Source organism: Medicago truncatula, chromosome 1 (genome assembly GCF_003473485.1).
Source record: "Medicago truncatula cultivar Jemalong A17 chromosome 1, MtrunA17r5.0-ANR, whole genome shotgun sequence".
In the NCBI taxonomy this organism is placed as follows: Eukaryota; Viridiplantae; Streptophyta; class Magnoliopsida; order Fabales; family Fabaceae; genus Medicago; species Medicago truncatula.
This window is the reverse complement of record NC_053042.1, coordinates 11,241,522-11,265,933: the sequence shown is the minus strand read 5'-3', so window position 1 is coordinate 11,265,933 and position 24,412 is coordinate 11,241,522. Positions and strand designations below refer to the sequence as shown.

Below are 24,412 nucleotides of genomic sequence, written 5' to 3'. Positions count from 1 at the left end.
AGTAGGTCATATAAACTGAATTTAAGTGTATATACTTAATCTCAGTTTAAGTAGGTTCATGTAAACTGAGTTTAAGTAGGTCATGTAAACTGAGTTCATGTAAACTAAATTTAAGTAAGTGTATCAACTTAAACTCAGTTTAAGTAGGTTCATGTAAACTAAGTTTAAGTAGGTCATGTAAACTTAGTTTAAGTAGATCATGCAAACTTAGTTTAAGTGTACATCTAAAAGTTCAATCTTATTCAATGATTATACGTCATCTCAGTTTAAGTATGCACATGTTGTAAACTCAGTTTAAGTAGGTTCATGTAAACTTAATTTAAGTAGGTTCATGTAAACTCAGTTTAAGTAGGTTCATGTAAACTCAGTTTAAGTATGTTCATGTAAACTCGGTTTAAGTAGGTTCATGTTAACTCAGTTTAAGTAGGTTCATGTAAACTCAGTTTAAGTAGGTTCATGTAAACTCAATTTAAGTAGGTTCATGTAAACTTAAAGTTTACATGAACCTACTTAAATTGAATTTAAGTTAACCTTGCCAATGTAAATTAAAACTGTAATCGTACAGTACAGTGCATCAGTGCAGTTGAAGGAAAAAAATTGAAACTAGCAAATAGAAGAAGAAATTCACTTACTTATATCCAACTGAGTATGGATGAAAAATATTTTGATTCACTCTTTAATTTTCATGGAGATTGATATTGAACATCAAATTGTTTGATCGATCGCTTTGAGGGGTGAAAGAGGGTGAAACTCACTGACAATGAATAAAAGTAGGGTTTTAAGAAAATTTATATAAAAGGGCAATTTTGGTATTATAAAAAACTTTTAAGAAAATTTGGGTGTAACCAAAAAAACATGGGTGTAAATAGAAAAACTCTATATTATTTTTACTCATCTAATGATGTACATTTTAAATTCAATCTAATTAAAACTTGCCTTGTGTTTGACAAAACCCCCCAATATCGTCATTTTCCTACAAGTTCAAAATTAATTTTCCTACTTGAGAACTTATGTAACCTTAAAATGTACTAATTTCATCACGAAGTGCATGTCATACAAGAACGTTACATGGCTACCAAAAATGCATCACTCTCTACCACAATTTAAAATCTTCATGGCATCAAACAACCATCTCTAATATCTATAGTGTACACCTACTTGGCAAGAACTACCAAATTACAAATTTTGTCCAAGTCAATGACTGAATATATTAGTGTACAACACATCCTAGTGATCACTAATATCTACATCATGACTCGTCTTCAGCTTCAGCAGAAGCTATTTCTGAATCCAACTTATTCATTAACTGCTCGCTTACATGCTTAGCCACAGATACCATATCAAGAATGACACTTGGATCCAACCCTGCACCTCCTCGTTTGGTTATACCACAGATGTGCCCTTTCCTGTTAATAGAGATAGAAACTGCAGAGCTCATTTGTGATTCCTCTTCAGGCGTGGCATCCACAATATAGTGCCTCCCAATCTAGGAAATAGAGATTGTATGAAATTCACAAAATATTGTCAATCTTAGAACACAAGATAGCATAAGTATGTTACCTTAGTCAGTGTAATTATCACAGGGACTCCAGATGTGTCAAACTGCAGAAACTCCTCGTCACTTACATCAACTTCTGGTTGCTCGTCACTTGATGCATCAGCAGTAACTTTGACGCTTGGAATACCGGTATTGCTCAAAGCAGCCTAAAAGAATAACAAGAACCATATGTTAGGGCCTTTCCAGTTAAGGTTGCTTTTGTTAAACAACTTAAAAAAGTGCTTGTTGAATAAGTGTTAATCATATACGCATTTATCTATAAGTTTTTTTTTTTTTTTTATCAAAGAGGAAATTAATGAAGTTAACTTTTTTGTTTTCATAAGCTAAAAGGTAGTTGGAATAAGCTAAAAACAACTGATGACCATAGGTTATTTTTTATAAGTTCCCCCCAGCACTTGCACAAATGCTCTTTTATAATATAAATTCAAATAAGTTGTAAATAAACTCTTCCAAACACAATCTTATCCTAAAAATATCTTTATATTCTAAACTTCATGGTAATATAATATAGCAAATCCATGAGCAAAAACCTCCATTTAGCCAATTGCAAGATCGTTTGGGATATTTTAAAAAGAAAACAACTAGAACGTTTTCAGCTGTAGCATAATGAAACAATTAGAGAAGACCACAAGTTTCGGGTAACTTCAAACCATTTCACAAAACTCCTATTTAGAAAAGGAGGGGGAGATCTTAGTTAACATCTTTTAAACAGCCCAATATCATGTTTGTATCATCAACAAGACAAATTGGAAAGTAAACATATTCACAATGTCATAAAAGGATGATCCCTTGTCTGAACTGCTATCCTCATTTTATAGCCAAGAATCCATTATTCTCATCTTTTTCAAGCATTTATAGCATATAATGTTATATTCATTTTAAGTTGTACCTTGATGGCAGAACCTAGAGCGTCTAACAAATTTCCATCTGAACTGACAACAAGTCCATCAATATAAAGATCCCAACAAATTTTTCCTTCGACAACAACTAGAGAAGTGCGGTCGATTCCAGCACCTGGCAGGGAAAAAAAGAGTATGGCTCAACAGCAATAAATATAAAATTGAAAAGAAATAAGAACATTGGAAGAGAAGTATGAGTGAGCACTATCTTCACGTTAGGAGAAAGATATACCTGCTCCACTTTTAGCACCCAAGAGACATCGTTGAAGAGCAGTTGAAAGTTCTGCTGACAACTCTTCACCCCCTCTTCCCTTTAAACATATACAAAAGATATAGAACACCAAATAAAACTAATTATATTGAAGCACTAAAAGGTATTTAAAAATAAGAACGATAAATAAGACAATAATTAATAGAAAGTATTGCGGTTTATGGCAGATGGATGGTGTCTATAAAAGTAACAAATATGGTGTGGTGCCATATTTGAAAGGGAACAGAACAAGTGAAAGAACAGAACAAGGAGAACAAAAGAAGTTGCCAGAAAAGAGAAAAAATAAATAAAATGTTTGTTCACTTAAAAGGGTCACAAGAGATGCGACAACGCCAAAGAAGTTTGGCAGTAATGGAAGGTGGCTAATCAGCTGAGTTCAGTCGCTGAAGAGTTTGACCAGCTAAAGTGAAGAACAATAGGCTAGCTACTGGAAGTCTCGAATCAAATGATATTTCTGCTGTTGGTGCCATGAGAATGGCAGCCGCCATTGTGCACCGCACCATAGCATGTATATGGTGGCTTGTAAATAACTGACACTGTACCATCATTGCACTAGCATGGCCACTTTTTGATAATACTGGAAAACACTATGATTGACGAGAGTCTATCACTTATTGATGAAAAAAAATATGTTCCTGTCGAACTCGAGTCAAGCTTTGAGTTGACCTTGTTCTTATTGAGTCATGTTGAACCAAGTTTGACTCAGCCCAACTCATTTCCATCCCTATTCAAGATACTTATATAACATGAAGTAAACCAGAATATTTGATTGACTTCACTAGATAAAGAGAAGCAAGACATGCAACAGAATATGCAACCTCAAAAGCAGGCTCTGCGGTTGAACTACAATCAATGTATATGAAGACTTTCCCTTTGTCAGGTTGCATTGAGCTTGGTTTTCCAAGTTCAGCCTGCACTTGTGTAGCCAATATAGTATGATCAGTAGAAAAACTAACGTGATTTTAAATAAAATAAAAAAGCAATTGTACTATTAAACTAAAGTAAGGTATGAGTCATGAAAGAAGAGATCAATTCCAACATTTTAACAAACCTTCACACTGGCAATGACCTCTGTAGCACCAATTTTTACTCTTGCCGAACCATTTGCCTAAGGTCGTCAAATGTACGAATTAAAACTATTTGAATAAAGAAAAATTCAGCTGGCTGGGGTCAAATCATTCAGATACCCTTGCAAGTGCCAAGTCATCAAAGCATTACCTGAGGAATAACTCCAGTTTCAACATGGATTGGTCGATAAGTTAATCTCTTTCTACCATCACAGCGAAGATCCTGAGCAATGCCACCTTGGATGAAATGTTGTTCTCCTAGAGATAAACCCACCATTCCTACAACTGCACACGTTTAGAGAAACTACATGAATAAAAGTACAAAGGGAAAACTACTGCGTATCAAACAAAGTTGCCAATCCTAGATAGTTTAACATGAAGCAGTTAGCCAAGAAAAAGTAAGTGGGGTGGCCACCATATCAAAATTATGAATACCATACCATAGGTGTCACCTGTCAGTCCCTGGTAGCAACACGAAGAAGCAAACCCCAAAAAATGCTATAGTAGAATGCCCACTATACTGAAGATTAGGCATACAAGATTCACAATTTATAATACAGATAAATGCTCAAAATTAAAAAACAAATATCCAAAATTGACGACTTTCATGGTTAATAAGTTACTAATGTTATGGTCTCGACACATAATCACCATCGGTTTTAGGCATAAGTATCAAGTCAATAAGAAAAAAAAAAGTCAAGAAGCATAAAGATACAAACAAAAAGAGAAGACACAAATTAATGAGGTAGAAATATCATATAAAAATTGAGAAATAATTTTTTATTGCTTCTGTTGCCATTAAAATACTTTTCCCCAATTTCACATTATCTCATTTGTCAAAGACAACCACATTTGTTACCTAGTTTCCTCGAAAATCAGGGGAGAAACAATTGGTTCTTTAAGACAAATTAATATCAAATGAAGATCCTGAATTTGAGCTGCCATTGGCACCGCTAACCGATAACTAATTCAATCCAGTGTAAAATAAGATGGTATTGCAATGCAATCACTGGTCACAGGCATACGCCGTGCAAAAAATACATGTTCCCTCTATATCTAAGAACCCTATTGTCTGCTCCAACACACCACAAATGGCCTCGTAAGTCCAAATGCCCTTTCATTCCAGCTGTTTCCCACACAAACTTGAAAAGCCCAAGCGCTCGATCCAACTGCTTCACACCACGCCCAACCATCCTCTCACTATCTGAAGTCAAAATTCTTCCCATAGACAAGCAAAACCTGCTATCATTTCCATTTTTATAAATCCCACCACACAGATCTACTTCAATATCGGTAACTCTTCCATAGAGGTAATACTGTAATAATGTGAATAAGCAACCAGATGAGTGGCCCAACGTTTTTGAAAGCTTCTTCTGCACCAGGATTTGTAGATATCTAGCATCCTTGTAAGCAATACTGTTATCGATTGTAATATCCTTGATGTGTAAAAGTCCTTCCTTCATGACCTCAACCTTAGCGACATGCGACTTTAATCTTGTTTCGCTTTTACAGCATTTAATCAGGTCATTGAACATCGCAAGAACATCTTCCCATTTCTGGGAATCAGAAGAATTAACAATTTTTGAAGGTGCAAACTTCATCCATGATGATGAGTCGGCGTCAGAAAAACTGGCAGTTTCTGTCAGAAACTTCAAGCAGCTGTGAATAATTTGCTGACCCAATGTAGTACCTTCGTTTGAGCCCTGAGAAGCCAAATAATCCAAATCAACTGCAAAATTATTCAGTGTTTCTTTAAGTGCACCAGTCCATATATGATGCTGCGTAACCTGTGGGCATACTTTGAAACGAACCACCTTCCTCTGTTGAGCAGAAACATCAAGAAAATTGCTCACCTTAGTCAGTGAATCAATCACCCTAGGTTCTCTTTCGGTTGTTTTACTGAAAGGGGTAAATGCATCATGTTGCGTATTTGTGTTCAAGGCCAAAACACGTCTCATTTTGTCCTGAACAAACGGAGACCCGATAAACAATCGGACAAGAGACTTGAACGTACGCATTTCATTCTCAATTTGATCATCAAAAATGGTTGAATTACTACTTGCATCAACAAGCCTTCCATTAATTGTATCCACATTTGCAAGCAATTGGGTCAACTTTATTATCTTTGGAAACTCACTCCGATACCACTGCATGTCGTAAACATCTTGTGAAGAGTGATAAAGCATTGAGCTCAGACAGAGAGCTGCAGTCTTTTTGGTTCTAAAATGATTTCCACCGTAAAGCAGCTCCCGAATTCTACAAGCCATTACTACCTGGTATGGCAAAATGCCACAACTAAATGTCACCTTCCAAGCAAATTCTAGTTTCAAGAAGATGAAAACAAAATCAAACAACCCCCCAAATGGCAACTAATATACTATGAGCCCACTGACTTCAAAAGAAAGGTCATTTTTTACTCCAAGCCATTTTGTCAAACATATTTTTGCAGGTGCTCTAAGAAAAGAATCTCTCCATCTCTGATTATGCAACCACGTTATAATTCTAATTCCTAATTTCTGATACAGATAGAAAGCAACATAATACTCCCTCCATCTCATATTACGTGTCACATTAGCAAAACAAATTGTCCCAAGATAAGTATCACTTTATGTTTTCAATATAAAATTAATTTTTTTATTTCAATTCTAACTTCAGATGAAATATTATATGCAACACCCTAAAGTCCATTGTATTCAACTATGCATCTCTCTTAATATAAGAAGAGAAGATGTTGTGGAAATCCTATTAATGCCCCAGCCTGATTAATTGACAAATCACCAAAGTAAGGGTAAAATCTGTCTTTAACTTACTTTATTCAACCAAATTACCACAATTAACTAAGATGATGTCATGTAACTACAAATAACTAATAGTTTAGTTCATTTGCTCTTCATAAAGTCATTTCCATTTGATGCCAACTAAATAAATCCGATTTTGGTTGACACGGAAAACGAAAAAAGTTTTCTTTTGTACAAAAAAGATATAATCTAATGTCAGATCTACAATCAATTGGAGGCAAATTTTCAATTTCAAATTTCAAATACTCTTATATTGTCATTCACTACTCTTTCATAATTTAATACTCTCTCGTTCTCTCAACTGTCTCTCCTCTCTCATTTTCCTTTTCCTCTTCTCTCTTTGACAACAAGAAGAACACGCAGGTATAAGAATTCATTTTCCTAATATCATCAATTATTTCATTTGTTGTTGACCTTCATATCATGTATATTTAACAAAAACAGTCCTAACACAATTTTACAATTATATCAACAAAAAAAAAGCAAATATACAAAATATATTCATTAGTTATACAACATCACATCCAATTTCATATTTGTATTGTTGTTGTTGCATGTAATGGAAACAAAATATGTAAAGAACTTGACCTTGATGAAGACAACAGCCCAGGTTTAAGTGTTTGTGTAAAAATTCTGATCCAGATCGGGATGAAAACACGTAAGCTCTTTCCCGGCGCGGTGGTTGCAAGCTCCGGCGTGGTGGTCACCGGCGAAGGTTGTCCGTTCCTGATATTTTTAAATGGGTTTTGTAGAGAAGATGGAGGGGACTCTTTTTATGGTGATGGATTTTCAAAAATGAAGATGGTGGAGCAATGTAACGACCGCCGGAGACACACTGAAGGAGGGAGGAGGCGGAGGCGGAGGCGGCGGCGGCTAGGGTTTGTTTGAGAATGAGAGAGTTTTCCAGATTTCTTTGGTGAAGAGAGAGAAAATTAACTTTGAAATAAATATGGTGGGTGTGGAATAAAGTTAAATGACAAAAAATAAAATAAAAAGAAAATTATAAAAAAATACTCTAGGTTTGTACGAGATAGAAAGGGGGTAAAGGGGTATAGACTTTTTTTATTGCAAAATTAGTGTAACATAATAAAAATAAAAATAAATAAATTCTTTAAAAAATATATAAAAAATAATAATAATAATTTCTTTATCAAATAATAAAAAAATAGTAGTAGTTTATTTAACCTCTAAAAATATAATTTAATAAATGTTATTTTACATACACACACATATATATATATATATAACGACGTGTTTTTTTACAAGATCTAAAGACGTGTTGTTACATTAATTAATGAATATTAAAATTTAATTTTTTTTTAATATTCATAAAAACATAAGGTAAATATAACTTTGATTTACACAACAAGTTGTCCTTTATAAAAATTGTTCATGCTAAAACATTTAAACTATTTATAATATCATCACTGTTGGATATTTTTTTTTAATATCTGTATAGACTTAAAATATACACACAATATCTCATTTTCCATTATATTCAAATATTATAACATTGTTTACGTTTCAAGTTTAACAAATTTAAATAAATTTATGTTATGTAAAAATTGTATTATATTTTAATGTGCATTATCATATTCTGCAAAATGTAACAATCATTATAGAGAAATAACTGCTCATCACATGTAAAGAAGTTATATTAACATTTTCAAAACCTAAAAAAAAATATTACATCAAATTTTTAAATAACAATATATAACAACCATTAAAAAGAAAATCAGACTCTTTTAAACAACAAACGGTTACTGTACGCACGGGTATGTTACTAGTGTATGATAAAAATGGTGAACACTCAAATGTTAACAAGGATAATTTCGTAAAATTGTTACAATTTTTCATTTATTTTAATCTTTTTCGTTTTATGTGAAAGAAAAACACTCTAGCACCGACACATCAATATAAAAAGGTGTGTTCAGTGTTCGGCGTGTGTGTTGGTATCAGACACTGACATGACACCAACACAGATGATTACAATCAATCACTTATAATTTCTTATATTATTATCAATGCATGCGTCTCAGTGTCGGTGTCATATCTGGTGTTTGTCTGTTTGGTGTTTGTGCCTCAGCTAACAAGTAAGTTGAAACTTGATTTTCGGACAATCAGGTGGGAGTGTTTGGCATCAGGAATTTAAATTCAAATAAGACCCAATCTACTAAACAACTAACATTTACATCAACCAAACAAAAAAGCATGAAAATAGTTCAGAATAATATCCAAAAATTTCCTAGCAGCAAAATATGATCTTTCTAATTCCAAAATCTTTATGAAGAATATATAAAACACAGACGAGCATAAAATGAAATTCCCACAAAAACATAATAACACGGCACCATGAAAATGAAATACCTTAGAAAGCGGAAGCTGAAATTCACAATGCAGTAACGCCAAAGAGAAAGGAGGAAGTAGAGACCGCCAAGTTCCGTGGTATTTGCAGCGATCTTTATATATAAAAGTTAAGCGTAAGTTAATTTTTAACCTAATTTTAACTTAGATTTTATGATGATTTTTACGTTATTACCCCGTGTTCAATTAAACCTGTTTAATTAAGAGATAAACTTTAAAAATCGTTCATCCTATTCCTATAACAATTTCCTCATATTTTGTTTCCAACACAACAATAAACAGATAAACATAAAAAAATATATATATATATATACAATTTCCTCCTATTTTGTTTCCAACACAACAATAAACAGATCAATTCCCCACAATAAAGAGATCTAATATTAACCACGACCCAGACTTCAACTCCTCACAAATTTAGCTGTTTCCAAAGCACTTTCACGTATCAATTCTCCTTCTCACTATAAATGTGTACCATACAGAATTGAATAAAACACATCCTTTGTAACGCCCTAGTCGTTATTTTATTTATTTTGGAATTATTTAGAGTCTTTATGTGATTTTAAATAATATTTGTGATTTATGTGGTGTGTATTATTTTATTATATGATTTATTTTTAATATAATTAGAATAATAGGAGTGTGGGGAGTTAAGTAGGAATTAATGAAATTAAGGGGAGTTTAATGAAATAAAGGGAGTTATATTTTGGGGAGTTAGGAAAAGAAAGGTCAGAAACGTTTTTACGTGAAACAAGTTTTGGGAGAGAAAAACCAAGAACTAGGGAGAGAAGAACTAGTAGAGCCAAGATCATCCGATTGCCGTGCGTTTTTCTGAATTAAGGTAAGGGTGAGACTAACTCTCAATGATCTTAATATATAATTTCTGAAAATTGTTTTTAACATGAATTGTTCTTGAGATGAAGATTGGGAATTATGGTTCTAGGCCGATTTTGAAAGGAAAAGTGTAGGAATCATGTTTAATGTGCTTAGAATTCATATTCAGATTGATTACAATGTTTAGAATGTTGCTGGAATCAGAATTGAGAGAGATTAGGAATTGTTGGAGAGAATTGAGAGGTTTTGCAAGATTGCTAGAATGATCTGAATTGTTGTTGTTAATACCTGTTTTGTGTTCCTTTAGATGCCTAGTTGTGTTCTGAACCTGTAAACATCTGTTGGGACACATTCCGAGTGATCAGGGGATTAAAATTGAGTTTTGGAGTGAGAAAGGGTTTGAAACCCGTAAGTTTTTGCACAACACAGATGATAGGTCGCTTAAGCGAACACTCATGTTAGCAACCCAGAAATCATCTTTAGTCGTTCGCTTAAGCGAACCAGGAGCGAACCCGTAAGCGAAAAATAAATTCCATTCTGCCAGAAGTTCGCTTAAGCGAACCGTTGTTGAGCGAAACCCCAACTCTCTGTAAGCCAGTCGCTTAAGCGAAGATGACCTTAGTCAACCACTTTTTGAACTTTGCCTCGTGCATTAGGGGATCCTTTTGAGCATTTAAAAATGTTTCTTTCAACTTGTATAACCCTTATATATACACTAAATCCTACTGAAACACTTTGGTAATCGAATTAGTCGAGTTTAGTGAATTTGAAGATGATTGAGTATGAAACCAAGTGAACATATACTATGTTGAATGAACTTGATGCACTGGTTTGATTATTATTAATTGTACATTTTCTGGAATGCTTGAATTGGTTTTGATGAGTCATTGTGAATTATGGAGTCGTAAGTCATATATACATATATGCATTGTCGAGTTGTATGTAGATATACACAAGTGGAGTCAGTTGCATGAGCATGAAAGCGGGAGGGCTCTAGCCCTGGAACGCCTCGTCGTTCAAAGCGGGAGGACTCATGTCCTGGAACACTTTGTTGTTCAAAGCGATGAGGACTTATGTCCTGAATGAATGCTTTAACCATTCAATAGCGGTGAGGACTTATGTCCTGAACGAATGCTTTAACCATTCAATTAGTGGTGAGGGCTTCGGCCCTGAATATGGTACCACACGCATAGTTGCACTTGTTGAGGAGTCTTGGAAGTGTAGTCATGTTATTGCATGAGTCGTTGTCATTGGTTTGAAATTGCCATGTTATTGATACTGTTGTTGATTATGAAATTTATACATATATTGGAATAATCATTGATATTTTAGGGTGTTAGATTCAATTGATGTTATCATATATTATTATTATTGTTTGTGAATCCCACCCCTTCTGCTTGAAAATGTTGTCATTCCTATGGTAACTTGCAGGTGATCCTGAGTAGTAGGTGGTGGCTCAAGTGTCTAGGGCTCTGATACGTACGGGATGAGAATTTCTTATTTGTTTTTCATTCCTTGTGTATCAATTTTTTGGAACTTGCTGATGTAACCCTTTGCTTGATTTGTTGGATTTATTTTGTTGAGGCTTTTATGCCAAGATTATTTATGGAGAATTAAACAATTATTGTTGTTGCTTTTAATGCAAATATTTCGCTGCCAGTTAATGATATTTTGAAGGAGGTTTATTAAATAGTTTTACATTCTATTTAATAAATTTTGAAAATGTAGTGTGACATGCCCGTTTGGGTTATTACTCTGATGAATTATCATTAATTAATTGATTTGGAATAACGGGGTGTTACATCCTTATTTATCCCTTTAATCATTCGTTCATAGAATTTCTCCCTTCAATCATTCATTCAAAGAATATCAAGTGGTAATATTGAAAAATGTTGTTGTCGTATCACTGCTTAACGGGTATATCTCATGTTATGGTCTGATTTTTGCGTATGTTTTCATGCTTAAAGATGTTTTGTAACACTTTTTATTTTTACTGTATTGATGCAACAGATCCTTTGGTTAATAATCCAGATTCATATAATGGAGTGTTTGCTGCTCCATCTGTTTGCTTTATTTTCATTTGTTGAATCAAACATTTGATTCTTCAGTTTTTGCTTTTCAATGTAATGAAGTATCAGTCTTGCTAAATTCTCTTCATAATTTTAATCTAAGCATCCAGATTTTATTCTCTTTTCAATTTGGACTTTCTTTTTTAACGGCATCTGTCTCTTATTTTCTTAATCTTGATTTTACAATTTTTTCAGATTCTCCATTGTTGCAGTTTTACTACGATGTCGATATTATGATCTTTTTCCGTGTTCATTTTCTTTCAATTAAGCGTAAGTATGCATTCGCTTTTCTTCATTCCTTCCTTCGATAGAATGTCGTATTAGCTTTGTTTAGTCTTCCCCTAAATGAAACAGATAAGCAATTTATTGAGGGATTTAAGTGTCTTCTTTTATTTTCTTTATTTATTTATGTGTGCACAACTCAAATAGTACCTATCTTAAAGTAAAAATCATGTGCAGTTGCAGGTCCTCACAATGCAACAATTGCTAATGTTATTGGTGGGTGAGTAAGAGTTTAGTCTCTTCATTTGATAAGGAGATTTTATAAATATAACTTTCATTTGCAATATTTAAGATTATAACTCAGAAAATATACATTGATTTGATTTTCACTCTGTGAAAACTTCTAGCAGGTGGTGAAAAGTGATCATGCTATATTTTATAGAAATTTTATAGACTTAACTACAAGGGATTTGTTTCTGTCTTTTAGTTGGTTAACAATGTTTTTGTCCCACATTTTGTTCTCTTAGATGTTACACTTTTTAGTTGTTAACATTTAATGCCTTCTTTATCTTAATTTATACATGTAAGTTCTTATCAATATTGATGGAAATGTGACAACATAATATATTTAGTGTATAAAACGTAGGACATGCTTCGACAGAGGGTATGAATATGAACTAGGCATTTAGTTGCATGTGTGAATGTTAACTATAACATAATCTTTCATTGTTTTATATTCAGATAATATTTTTTAGATTTATTTTGTCTTCACTTTTTTCTAAACTGCTTTGCTGATTTGTTGTTTTGTAGTCATAATAATATTTTTTATTAGAGGCTTTATGAATGACAATATCAATTCTATAGATAACACTTATCCGTAGAGCTGGTCTTCATGGACACACATGAGTTCTCATCATAGTCATACAAATAGAATGATCCCTTTGAAAAATTCTTGATATTGTGGAGGATATAATGCAAATTTAATTTTTTGTTGATTAGTTTAAAGAATTGTAAGCTAAATAAAACAATCAAAATATTATTGTTAATTCTTCTTCTTTGCGCATTGTGTTTAGCATTTCATTGCAGGAAAACAATTTACATAGAATTTCTTAAGGTGCCTAAAGCAAATATAAAGGTCTTCTATTTTGTTTGTGGATTGAGATAATACAAAAGTTTCAGTTGTTTCTAAGCGTTATTGAAAGTTAATGATATTTGATTTATTTTTTCAACCTATAAAAAACTGGTGTTTTTGTCGTATGAGGAAAGTCATGTGCATGTGCCTACTATTCAACTTATGGTGCTTTTGACACAAAAACAATACAACAAGAGGAATTATGATTTTGAAGGCTAAAAATCTTTCTTTTGGGTCCTTTGAGAATAGTTGATTTTTGTTTTGAAGGTTTATTATTGTTATTTAGGTATGAGTGGTTTTCATGTAACATAGGTTTTTGGAATCAAGTAGTGACCAATTTGTATAATGTCGATTCTATTTGCACTTGCAAATTTTTTAATTAAGTTTAGATGATTACAATGAAGAGAACCAATTGTAATTTTGATATGTGAAGGATTGGAAATAGAATTTTAGATCCCTGTCGTTGTCTAATTTTTATTTTTTAATATTCGTTTGTTTCAACTAAACGATTTCATGTCATCTCCTACTTTATTTTTTGAACTTGCGTAAGTAAAATGTATAATACTCTTCATCTTTTATTTATTTTAGGATTTTTTTTACCATTACTTATTCTTATATATTAGTCGAAATGACCCGTGCGACGCACGGGTCTAAAGTCTAGTTTGAATGATATGTTAAAAACTAGGGTTTAAGAGAGGTAAATTTGGGGTTTTTTATTTGTCAATTAAATTTGGTTTGTAAAAAAAAATTGTTAACAAAAACATGAATTTAATATGAATGTTTATATTTTTTACGGTTAAAAATTCATATTTAATTTATGTTTTGTTAAAAAAAAAAAAAATCAAAGATTTTTTACAATAGTTTACACATTTCTGCACAGTTTCATTAAAAAATGCAAAAAATAACTTAAAAATAGAGACCAAAAGTAGTGATTGAAAATTTTATAGGGACTAAAAGTTGAAAGAAAATTTTAGAGGGACTAAAATAAAAATATGACATATTTATAGGATCAAAACATATTTAGGGACTTTTTTTATGGTTTTTAAAATAATCCAAGGATCGATTTGATAGTAACACAAATAATTCAGGGACTAATCTGATGGTAAAATTATAACAGATATGCAACATTTAATTCATCTTCAACCTCTTTTTATGGTAAAATCATTACAACTCTACACAACCTTAGAAATATACATTAGCATGTTGCAAAACTCAAACAAGCATATTATAACTATCATAAACTTAATCACCCTAAGCTCACTTTCCATCAACCTTGCCCTCCAAACCTCGTCATTGCCACTTTCCTTAGCCTTAAGCATGGACTGAACCTTCTCCATCATTCTTGTCTTTCTTCCATGAGCAGCACAAATTCCATTGTTTTTAAAGTAACCTAGTTCTTCAACTTCATCAACCCACACAACACTCAAGCATTCTCACATCACCATTAAACATGGAGGATGAAGATGAAGTTTGACTTTGATAGCTCTTTTTGCCCATATGACCACCCCCATCATTTTAGATTCAATTTCAACAGTTTTGCTTGAATGAATTTTGCAGATTTTAGTTTTCAGATTCAATTAAAAAAAATTAGGGTTTGCAATTTTTTGATTTGGGGAAGAACATGACCCTTAATTATTGGAAGAAAATTTGGAGATTTTGGAGTGTAGATTAAACATTGTAAAATTAGGGTTCCAATTTTATACATTTGGGGAAGAAATAGCCGTTGGAGAAGGAAGAGAGCCGTTGGGAAAGAAGAGCAATTTCCTGAAATTCAATCAACTTAGTCCTTGAAAATTTAGGTCATTATCGGCCAAATTAGTCTCTGCCTACGTGGCGTCTGACATGTGAGAGGTTAACGGCCACGTCAGCCTCGTTAACACTCCGTTTGAACTGAAGGACTAACTTGATTGACATTTAACAAATTCTGGGATTAAATTGATATTTCGCATAATTGAGGGACGAAATTGGCCGACCCGTGAAAATTCAGGGACGAAGTTGATGATTCACTCATGAAAAATAGTAGGTGGTATACTAGGTGGATCATGGTTGGTTAATGTAACTTGGCCATTTTATGATCAGTAATGAAACATAGACACCTTAGGTGGCAATACACCCTTCGACATCCACACAAAAATCTGACACGTAGTCATGTAGACCCCGCACAAGCACGCTTTCTTTTTCCTCTCCTCTTCTCTCTTCCCAGTGCATGGGGTGTAGAAGGATGTATGAGAATAAATGGTGTCTATATAACATTTTCCTTTTATGATAGAGCGATGTTGTCTTTTCCTCTAAAAAAGACAAAATTAACCACCTAAACGACCACTCTCTCCTCTACTACAATACAGTACATTGTCTGTCTTCTCCAAGAACAAGACTGAAGAACAAACACAGAACCAAAAATGGCTAACACCACCTTCACTCTCACACCATCAAAACCAACCCTCTCTCCCCTCACTAAATCCAACTCCCTTGCCCCTTCCAATCTCAACTTCAAACTCATTTCCTTCTCTTCCTCCACTCACATGGCAATGTCCTCTCGAAAGGATCCGACACTTCTCAAATCCTTCCCCGACGACACCGCCATCACAATCACCACCACAACCCCCACCCCATCCTACCGCAACCTCAAATCCCGTCTCCGTTCTAATGAAACCCTCTACGGCCTCTTCCTCCTCACCTTCTCCCCCACTCTCGCCGAAATCGCCGCCCTCTCCGGCTACGACTTCGTTGTCATCGACATGGAACACGGTCACGGCAGCATCTCCGACGCTCTCCCCTGTATCCACGCACTCGCCGCCGCAAATACCGCAGCAATCCTCCGTGTCCCAGAAACCACCGCTGCATGGGCCAAGAAAGCCTTAGATTTAGGCCCACAAGGAATCATGTTTCCTATGATCGAATCCGGTAAATCCGCATCAAAAGCTGTATCTTACTGCCGTTTTCCACCCAGCGGAGTTCGTGGGTCGGCCCATCCTATTGTTCGGGCTTCAAGCTATGGTATTGATGAAGGGTACTTGAATAACTATCTTGACGAGCTTTTGGTAATGGTTCAAGTTGAATCTGAAGAAGGTGTGAAGAATGTTGAAAAAATTGCAGCCGTTGATGGGGTTGATTGTGTGCAAATGGGACCGTTGGATTTGAGTGCTAGCATGGGATATTTGTGGGATCCGGGGAATAAGAAAGTGAGGGAGACGTTGATGGAAGCTGAGAGGAAGGTGTTGAAGAGGAAGAGTGAGAAAGATGATGTTTTTTTGTCGGGTTTTGCATTGCCGTTTGATGGGCCTAAAGATCTTCGATCGCGTGGGTATCATATGGTTTCTGGTGCTACTGATGTTGGTTTGTTTAGAAGTGCGGCGGTTGAGGATGTTAGGAGGTTTAAGGAGAGTTTGGTTGAGGATGGTGAGGATAGTGATAGGGAAGAATTGGGTAAAGATGATGAAAAATACTGGAGTGAGTGAATGACATACTCGATTTTCTCAGTTTTTCGATTTATGTATGATTATGTGATGTACTGTTGTTGTTAGTTAGGGTATGCATTTAATCTTCAATAAAAATAAACTCTTTTTGATCTGTTATGGCTATAGTCAAGGGTTAGAATTGCGGTTAAATGCTGCTTCAGTTGCAGTCAACTGCGATCAACTTACAATTGTCTGCCGAGATTGTGGCTGGGTTTAGATGTACTGGTTATTGTATAGTTGTATTTATTTGATCAATGGTAGTGTTGTTTTGACTTGTTATAGTTAATTGTTGATTAGGCTGAGTTATAATTGGTCTTGTACTAGATAACAAATCTTTGATCAGTTGAGCATAAATTATGGGAGTCTCGGCTCCCAACTTAGGTGCTATTTGGCCTCTCATTGTGTAACGTTGGACTTGCTTTGTTTTTGTTTTTCATTTCGGTGATCGGGTTATTTTGATGATTATAGATATTGCTTTTTGGGCATAAACATGATGTTCATTAGTGGTTCTTTGTATTTTAATCATTAAGCAAGTCGTGTCTGTTCAAACATATTATGGTTGAATTTGGTTCATTTGTAATGCTGAGGGACCAAATTAAGTCAGTTTGTTGTATTCTAGCGTTTTCATTATCATAGTACAATTTCAGTTTTGTTCATGGCATTTCAAGGAATTTGTAGCTGTTTGCATTTGTGAAGTATCGAACAAGCAGGTCATTAAGAGTTGCTATTGTGTCACTCTTTAGAATAGACTAAGTCTCTTGATCTTTGATGAGAGAAAATACACACTGATCTATTATTATTTCAAGTAGTGAAACGGGTACTCTTGGTGTGCTATAATACATTTAATAATATGGTGCTTGTTCTGTGATTTCTCTTGTCGTGGTGATTCTTTACAGATTCAGCTCCAAAACTATACCTTCATATGGAACATGAACAAATATGACAGGTAATAGTTGATATTGAAAATCATCATTTGATTTCTCATAATGTAATATAGCAAATTGATTGCGAGGGCCATCTTCATTGATTTTTTTCTGCTGTTGTGACTCTTCACTCTTGATGGATATTTTTTATTTTACATGAAAGTTTAAATATGGTTGGAAATAGCTGATATTGAATCATATTATTATTTTTCTCATAATGTGATATAGTAAATTGATTGCCAGACTATTTTCGTAATTTTTTGCTAAAGCGACTTACATTTTATTTGAGCTTCCCACAATAAACAAAGAGTAACGGATTGGAAACAATATATTTGGTGGTGAATTTGATTTGGTCTATTGTAGGGGAACCGTAGAACTCAGAAAATTGCTTGAGAAAGTCTCACAATTTGTGAAATATACACGTATATGAAAAAGTGATGAGGAAGACATTCATAGCGTTGTAAGTATACCTCATATTGTAAGTGTTGGAAATCCCGCCCTGAATATGAGTGGGTGGGTTGGTAATTCCACCTCAAGTGCGTTGGAAATCCCGCCCCGAATGTGAGGGGGTGGGTTGGTAATTCCACCTTAAAATTGCGATGCGATCTGCCCCAAGTTGTCTTATGTTGGCTTGTCGTTGAGGGGGTGGATTTAGTCCCACATCGGTTAGATTGGAAGCTTGATCAGAGTTTATAAAGAGGAAGCACTCCTCACCTTACAAGCCGGTTTTGTAAGGATGAGTTAGGCCCCAAAATTTCAACATGGTATCAGAGCCTATTCAGGATCTACTGTTGTCGGGATTCCGCATTGCCACGCTTCATGCCCATTGGGCCTGAGCGTGAGGGGGTGGGTTGGTAATTCCACCTTAAAATTGCGATGCAATTTGCCCCAAGTTGCCTTTGAGGGGGTGGCTTGTCTTTGAGGGGGTGGATTTAGTCCCACATCGGTTACATTGGAAGCTTGATCGGCTTGTCTTTGAGGGGGTGGATTTAGTCCCACATCGGTTACATTGGAAGCTTGATCAGAGTTTATAAAGAGGAAGCACTCCTCACCTTACAAGCCGGTTTTGTAAGGATGAGTTAGGCCCCAAAGAAACCCTGAAAACGTCCACCTGCAAACAAACTAGAATCTTTGAATCCCTCGTGACGGAATGACGTCGGGGAATCAAAACATGTGCCACCGTAAGTACACCACATTAATCTTGCATTTGATCTTGTTCTTCTAGAAAAAAAAATGAAGAAAGAAAAGTGCTAAGAACACTTTCTTTTTAACCTTCTCTTTAACCCCCACTTTTTTGTTAAAAAAATCAAGGTCCATATGAAGAGGTAGGACCAACATCAACTGCAACCAATGAAATAGTGTTAAAGTCCTATCATTTCTCTTGAAGGATACATATTGATGCTAAAGTTATGTCAAAAATATTCAATCAGTAAAATTGTTTGTAGCTATTCAACAGTTTTGTTGTAGTATGTCATGTCACTTCACCATTGAAGCTAACCTTATACCGTTGAAGGAAGGCAAAAGAAGGAACAAAAAAAGCACACATTTGATTTGAATCCATCATTCTTGACCTACTCCTAATAACATTTACACATGTAAAACAAAAATTATGCTACAAGAAACAACAAAAGAATCATATATAGCCGGAAATCTCTCCAATGAGAGAAAAGAATGATCAAATGATAACATCAAGGAAACATTGGACGTTTCCCTCGGGAGTCTACTTGTGCAGTAGCAGAGGCTGTTCTTGTTGCAGAAGAAGTGGAATTGGTGGTAGTAGTAGCAGTAGTAATAGTGTCACAATTGCTGGAATCAATGTGTGAAGCAGATGAATTCTCATCATCAGTAGTGAAAGGTGTATGACTACGAGGCAATGCTCTTCTGTATCTGGAACCGGGCATACCTGGTCTCGTTGGTTCTTCCATGTGACTTGGAGGCTTCTTTGATAACATCAACGCAACACGCCCCATCGTTGGACGAAGTTGTGGATCTCCTTGCGTGCACAGCAGACTCACTCGAATGCACACTTCCACTTGCTCGGTGGTTGCCACAGAAGATGCCACTGTGGGATCCACCATTTCTAACCACTTCCCTTTCTTGTATAGTTTGTATGCCTGTAAAACAATAGAAAACAAATTAAGAACCAAAGAATCTGATTGAGATCGCCTATTTATTAGAGTATCTTCTGCTCACAACTAAGAGATAGTCCCTTCAAAAAATTTAGAGCCCATTTAAGGTTGTCTTTCTCAATGATGAATTTGTATTTGTATAAATCAGATATCAAACTCATAACCACATAAGTTTACTGATATTATTAGATTTTTGTTGGTAGGACATCTGAAACTAGAAAAAAGAGACTATTATTTTATTCATCTTTGAACAAGGCACGTCATGCTTTTAAGTGGTTATTTTCTGTTTCTTCTTTTACTTTTCACTAAATTTGTTTTTACTTTGTTTGTGTTTCCAAATATCGGTATCAAAATAAGATGTCAAACTAAAAAATTAAACAGAAATACAAAATTTACCCAATTAAGGAGATTGTCTCCATTGAAGGCTGAATCCGAGGAGGAGTTTCGATGACCGGAGATCAACTCCAACACCAAAACTCCATAGCTATACACGTCTGCCTTCACAGATAGATGTCCATGCATCAAGTACTCCGGAGCCATGTATCCACTGCATATTTCACAAGTTTCATCATCATCATCATCATCACCATCATCATTATTTAACTATAGATGTCCATGCATCAAGCACTCTTATGATTTAATTAATAATTCTAAAATTTTCAGTTTCAAACTTCATTTCTATGCAAAACTATATCAAAGTGGAGTATTTTTTTGTTCTCTATCAACATTATGTTGGGTCTGAGTGGAATTGAAGTTGGATCCCTTAAGATCTTTAGTTCGAAAGTTGCGGATGAAAAAAATGTGATTGAGAGAATATACTTCACTAAAGGAAACTGGTCAGGTTCTCCAATAGATATTAGTCATTGATAAAAAGCCATTGAATATTTTGCATCAATAACATGATTACCGAAAACATAGAATCAAAGTATGTTATCATTGGGGCAGTTGTAACTACTACTACATAGAATCAACCCTAAGAGCAGGTCAAATATGTCAAAGTATATTTGATGTAATGTTTCATGGATATGGTTGAAACATTCACCAATTGAAAACTTGGCAGACATAACACGTTTAATTAATTGTTGACTATTATCAGAGTTTTGCTTTTTAGGTACATTGACATTGACTTTTATATAAATAAATAAACATAAATAAATGTATTTTGTTGAAAAATTAAAAGAAGAAAGAGTAATTTACTGTGTTCCAGCCACACGTGTATTGACATGAGTTTCATCTTCTGGAAAGAGACGAGCCAAGCCAAAGTCAGCGATCTTAGGGACCCATTTTTCATCAAGTAAAATGTTGGCTGCTTTTATGTCACGATGGATAATGCAAATATGAGAGTCTTCATGAAGATAAAGTAAGCCTCTTGCCACTCCATTGATTATGTCAAATCTACGTTTCCAATCTAGCTCTTGTTTCTTGTTTGATCCTACATACATTAATTTCCACACAATTCTGTTTAGCAGTAGTTCTTTTGTCACATCAATTTTAATAGGTTAATGTTAAAAATAATGACAGCTACAAACTAATTATGTGTTTTGTTTTTATTTGAAATTCCACTCAGGCAACAAAATAAGGAGTCTTAACATATACAATGCGAAAGTCAGGTTGAAAAAATGTCTCTATTTCCAGCAGAAAACTGTTTTAGATGCAAACAAGGATGTGAAGAGTCCCAATGTATTGGTCGCTGTGGTCCAATATTAAAAAAAAAAAAAACACATTATGAAATCTAAATATTTCATATTCAGGAAGAGAGAACCGTGGACCATAGGTGGTCTAAGAGGTAGACCAATACCTAAACATTATTTGAAGCTCAAGCGATGATTGATGACGGATCTTGGCAGTAAAAACTTACAGTCCTTTTTGTCCTTAGGCTGAGATAGTCACCTGATTGGCGTCGATTCAACAAAAACAAAGAATAGCATATATGAGTAAGTTTTGAGGCACACATGTTTGTTTTCCCTTGTTTTTGTCGAGCCGAGTACCGACAATGATCAGGTCGCCATCTCAACTTTGAGAACAAGAACCGTACACTTCTACTTCTGATTTCTGAAAGGCGAGGTCTATTGTTATTGCAGTTTTGAACGATTTTGGAATGATGCAACTCCATGCCAAATAAGGATGGATGTGGGTTTTTAGTTGTAAGGGCAAAATATAGCACTTTGAGATGTTTTAATTTCAATGATGCAACTACATAAATGATTCATGCACCAACTTCAATGATAAATCCAAATAAGGATGGATGGGTTTTTAGTTGTAAGGGCACAATAGAGCACTTTGAGATGTTGTCAATTGTCAAAACTTGAGAAAAACCTATCCCAAGGTACTAAAGGGAAAAAAGGTCCATATTTAGTTGACACAAATGAAATCTGTGATGGAAAAATATACCTATGCACACACTTCATGGCCATCCATCCAAATACTGAGTTAAACAGTTAATTAGCTTAATAGACGATCTACAAGATTACAAAAATATACAGAGTACTTAAAATAGAAACATTCTACGACAAGGAATCAGCAAGTCAAATCATTCATTGGATTTAGTATTGAAAACCAGGGGAAGTAAGCTTAATGTTCACACCAGATACCTTGTTTAGTTTTAAAATGGTATAACTTATTTTATATTTTTAAATACTTTATATTATATAGAAAGCTATGAAAATGTTCCTCTATATGTTCCTAAAGACACTTAATTTGGAGGTAAGTTTAGTTTAAACATTTCTGAAAGGCTTTGATATAGTATGTGATCTTATTCAACATAATAACAGAATTCAACCGAATAGAATAAGAGAATTTGAAAAAGAAAAACTCACTGAATAGGAACTTGTCAAGGCTCTCAAGAGGGACATACTCATACACAAGAAGCTTCTCTCTGCCATGGATACAATAACCATACAAATTCACCACATTACGGTGCTGCACACGAGTCAGCAGCTTTGCCTCCGCAACAAACTGTGTCTTCCCTTGATTTGAACCACGTGATAACTTCTTCACCGCTATCTCTCTCCCATCATTCAATTTACCCTTCAACCAAAAAGACAAATAAAAACCAAAATTGCCACAATTGTTTTAATTACGGATCAAAAGTTTCAAATCAATGTCTGCAATTATGATTGCAGCTCTAGCAGACTAGCATTAAGGTTTAATTTGGTGGTTTCTTATTCACAATTTTCTTTAATTAATCACAATTCAAAAGCTTGTTTGAGCCAATTGAACCCTATGTAGTATGGTTGCCGCCTTTCCAAACAGCAGGACATGAAAATCAAATACCGATCTTCTTGTAAATTCTACGACTAACACTAATAGATGATCTACAATGGACTGGTACTTGGACGAGAGACGTTGTCTTTCAAAAGTAGAAGTTCACAGTCTTCTTCGTCCTCATAGAGTCGCGAATGAGATGACGAATTGTTACAGTTCGACAAAAACAAGGGAAAACCCATGTGCATCTCTCAAAATCAAAACTCAACTCATATTCGTTTTTCCTTCCTTTTGTCAAATTGACGTCAATCAGGACACTGCTTCAACTATAAAGACGATAAGTACCATAAATTTCTACCTCCAAGGACGTTGTAGATCATCGTTAGAAATTCATGTGATTTTGAAATATGGATCAACAATAAAACCAACCTTATATTCTATCCACTTTTTTTTTTTTTTTTTTTTTTTTTTACAAATCTTCTACCTATTTATCTAGCTATAAACTCTTAAAAATCTTAGTCTAAAGATACTTGCCACAATTTCACATCTCTATTTTTTGCCTTTTTTTTACATTTGTGTAAACTTGCATGAGATTTTTACTAACATGTGTCAAAATTTCAAACCTTTTTCTCACATTCATACAATATTGAACTAAATTTTTACTAAAAACAGCTTGATTGATTTATAGTATTTATAATCTAACTACTAATTACTAACATTTTGCCATTAAAAAAAAATTATTTACCTTGTAGACAGGTCCAAAGCCTCCCTGACCAAGTTTGTTATGAACATGAAAGTTGTTGGTAGCAGCAACCAATGTTTCATATGAAAATGTCCTTTGCTCTTGTGTAGCTATGTTCTGTATATCGTCTTCACTATTTCCCTCTAATCACAAAATATTACAAAAAAGATAAAAAAAAAAAATAATAATATTTTTTTCAAAAACAAAGAACTGGGTTTTGTTGTTTACCTCTGGTAGAACCAAATTTGAAGGGCTTTATGAGATTATGAAAGAAATTGTTGGATTTGCTCATAGCGCTTTATGGTTCTCCCAAAACGAGTCCATGAAATGAAACCTCAAAAATTTGTGAAAAATATGAATTTGATGAAAGTGGAAAAGTATTTGAAATGAAGAAAATTGAAAATTTCTGAGAAGGAGTTGTTATGAAGTGAAAAAGATGATCAAGTGTTGCAGTTGATGACAATAGAGACGTGTTGGCCTATTCCCTATGTCATATTGACCTTTCTTGTGCTCTTATTGACTTTCTAATCCATTCCATTCCATATTCCTTTGCCTTTTCATTCGTTTCAGACTATGAAAATGATTTTTCATGTCCAAATTTTATTTATTTGTTTTTATGAAATTTTTACTATTTGACAAAAGTTTGCTAATGATTTGTAAAAAAAAAGTGTGTTAATGATCGTTGAAATGCTTAATGATTTTCTTTTGGTAGATAAGAAGGCAAAGTCCAAAAAAAAGAAAA

At 34.3% G+C, this 24,412-nt stretch overlaps 4 protein-coding genes across 6 annotated transcripts; 1 reads left to right on the top strand and 3 right to left on the bottom strand.

Annotated features, from left to right (window-relative positions):
- Window positions 1–1,013: 1,013 nt before the first annotated feature.
- On the bottom strand, window positions 1,014–7,321 carry LOC25482505 (exosome complex component RRP42). 3 transcript variants are annotated; one of them, XM_039833927.1, is made up of 9 exons: window positions 7,182–7,317; window positions 4,236–4,315; window positions 3,947–4,080; window positions 3,780–3,836; window positions 3,547–3,639; window positions 2,690–2,768; window positions 2,448–2,572; window positions 1,561–1,704; window positions 1,014–1,486 (listed from the first exon to the last, which is right to left on the bottom strand). In XM_039833927.1, exons 3-9 carry the CDS (start codon window positions 4,070–4,072, stop codon window positions 1,250–1,252), a joined length of 861 nt encoding a protein of 286 aa, XP_039689861.1. In that variant the 5' UTR covers window positions 4,073–4,080; window positions 4,236–4,315; window positions 7,182–7,317; the 3' UTR covers window positions 1,014–1,249. The 3 variants fall into 3 exon arrangements, with proteins under 3 accessions (XP_039689861.1, XP_024631323.1, XP_024631325.1); XM_024775555.2 differs by lacking the exon at window positions 4,236–4,315 and having other exon boundaries at window positions 7,182–7,321; XM_024775557.2 differs by lacking the exons at window positions 4,236–4,315; window positions 7,182–7,317 and adding an exon at window positions 4,655–4,791.
- LOC112418743 (uncharacterized) lies at window positions 4,690–7,316 on the bottom strand. The gene is made up of 2 exons (XM_024775554.2): window positions 7,182–7,316; window positions 4,690–6,068 (listed from the first exon to the last, which is right to left on the bottom strand). The coding sequence occupies exon 2, from the start codon at window positions 6,060–6,062 to the stop codon at window positions 4,809–4,811; it is 1,254 nt and encodes a 417-aa protein (XP_024631322.1). The 5' UTR covers window positions 6,063–6,068; window positions 7,182–7,316; the 3' UTR covers window positions 4,690–4,808.
- An 8,176-nt stretch (window positions 7,322–15,497) lies between the features above and the next one.
- LOC25482503 (2-keto-3-deoxy-L-rhamnonate aldolase) lies at window positions 15,498–17,161 on the top strand. The gene has a single exon (XM_013611075.3). It carries the CDS (start codon window positions 15,614–15,616, stop codon window positions 16,670–16,672), a length of 1,059 nt encoding a protein of 352 aa, XP_013466529.1. The 5' UTR covers window positions 15,498–15,613; the 3' UTR covers window positions 16,673–17,161.
- A 1,829-nt stretch (window positions 17,162–18,990) lies between these two features.
- LOC11421623 (putative receptor-like protein kinase At4g00960) lies at window positions 18,991–24,205 on the bottom strand. The gene is made up of 6 exons (XM_003589619.4): window positions 23,899–24,205; window positions 23,674–23,813; window positions 22,541–22,751; window positions 20,922–21,156; window positions 20,121–20,271; window positions 18,991–19,709 (listed from the first exon to the last, which is right to left on the bottom strand). The coding sequence occupies exons 1-6, from the start codon at window positions 23,960–23,962 to the stop codon at window positions 19,284–19,286; spliced, it is 1,227 nt and encodes a 408-aa protein (XP_003589667.2). The 5' UTR covers window positions 23,963–24,205; the 3' UTR covers window positions 18,991–19,283.
- Between the last annotated feature and the right edge of the window lie 207 nt (window positions 24,206–24,412).

Coding starts and splice junctions, on each gene's coding strand:
- LOC25482505 (XM_024775555.2), bottom strand. CDS start 4,072: ATGGTGGGTTTATCTCTAGGAGAACAACATTTCATCCAAGGTGGCATT. Junction 3,640..3,779: donor AGGTCATTGCCAGTGTGAAG/GTTTGTTAAAAT, acceptor ACACAAGTGCAG/GCTGAACTTGGAAAACCAAG. Junction 1,705..2,447: donor CTCTAGGTTCTGCCATCAAG/GTACAACTTAAA, acceptor TTATTCTTTTAG/GCTGCTTTGAGCAATACCGG.
- LOC112418743 (XM_024775554.2), bottom strand. CDS start 6,062: ATGGCTTGTAGAATTCGGGAGCTGCTTTACGGTGGAAATCATTTTAGA.
- LOC25482503 (XM_013611075.3), top strand. CDS start 15,614: ATGGCTAACACCACCTTCACTCTCACACCATCAAAACCAACCCTCTCT.
- LOC11421623 (XM_003589619.4), bottom strand. CDS start 23,962: ATGAGCAAATCCAACAATTTCTTTCATAATCTCATAAAGCCCTTCAAA. Junction 23,814..23,898: donor CAAATTTGGTTCTACCAGAG/GTAAACAACAAA, acceptor TTTTGTGATTAG/AGGGAAATAGTGAAGACGAT. Junction 21,157..22,540: donor CCTTGACAAGTTCCTATTCA/GTGAGTTTTTCT, acceptor TAATGTATGTAG/GATCAAACAAGAAACAAGAG.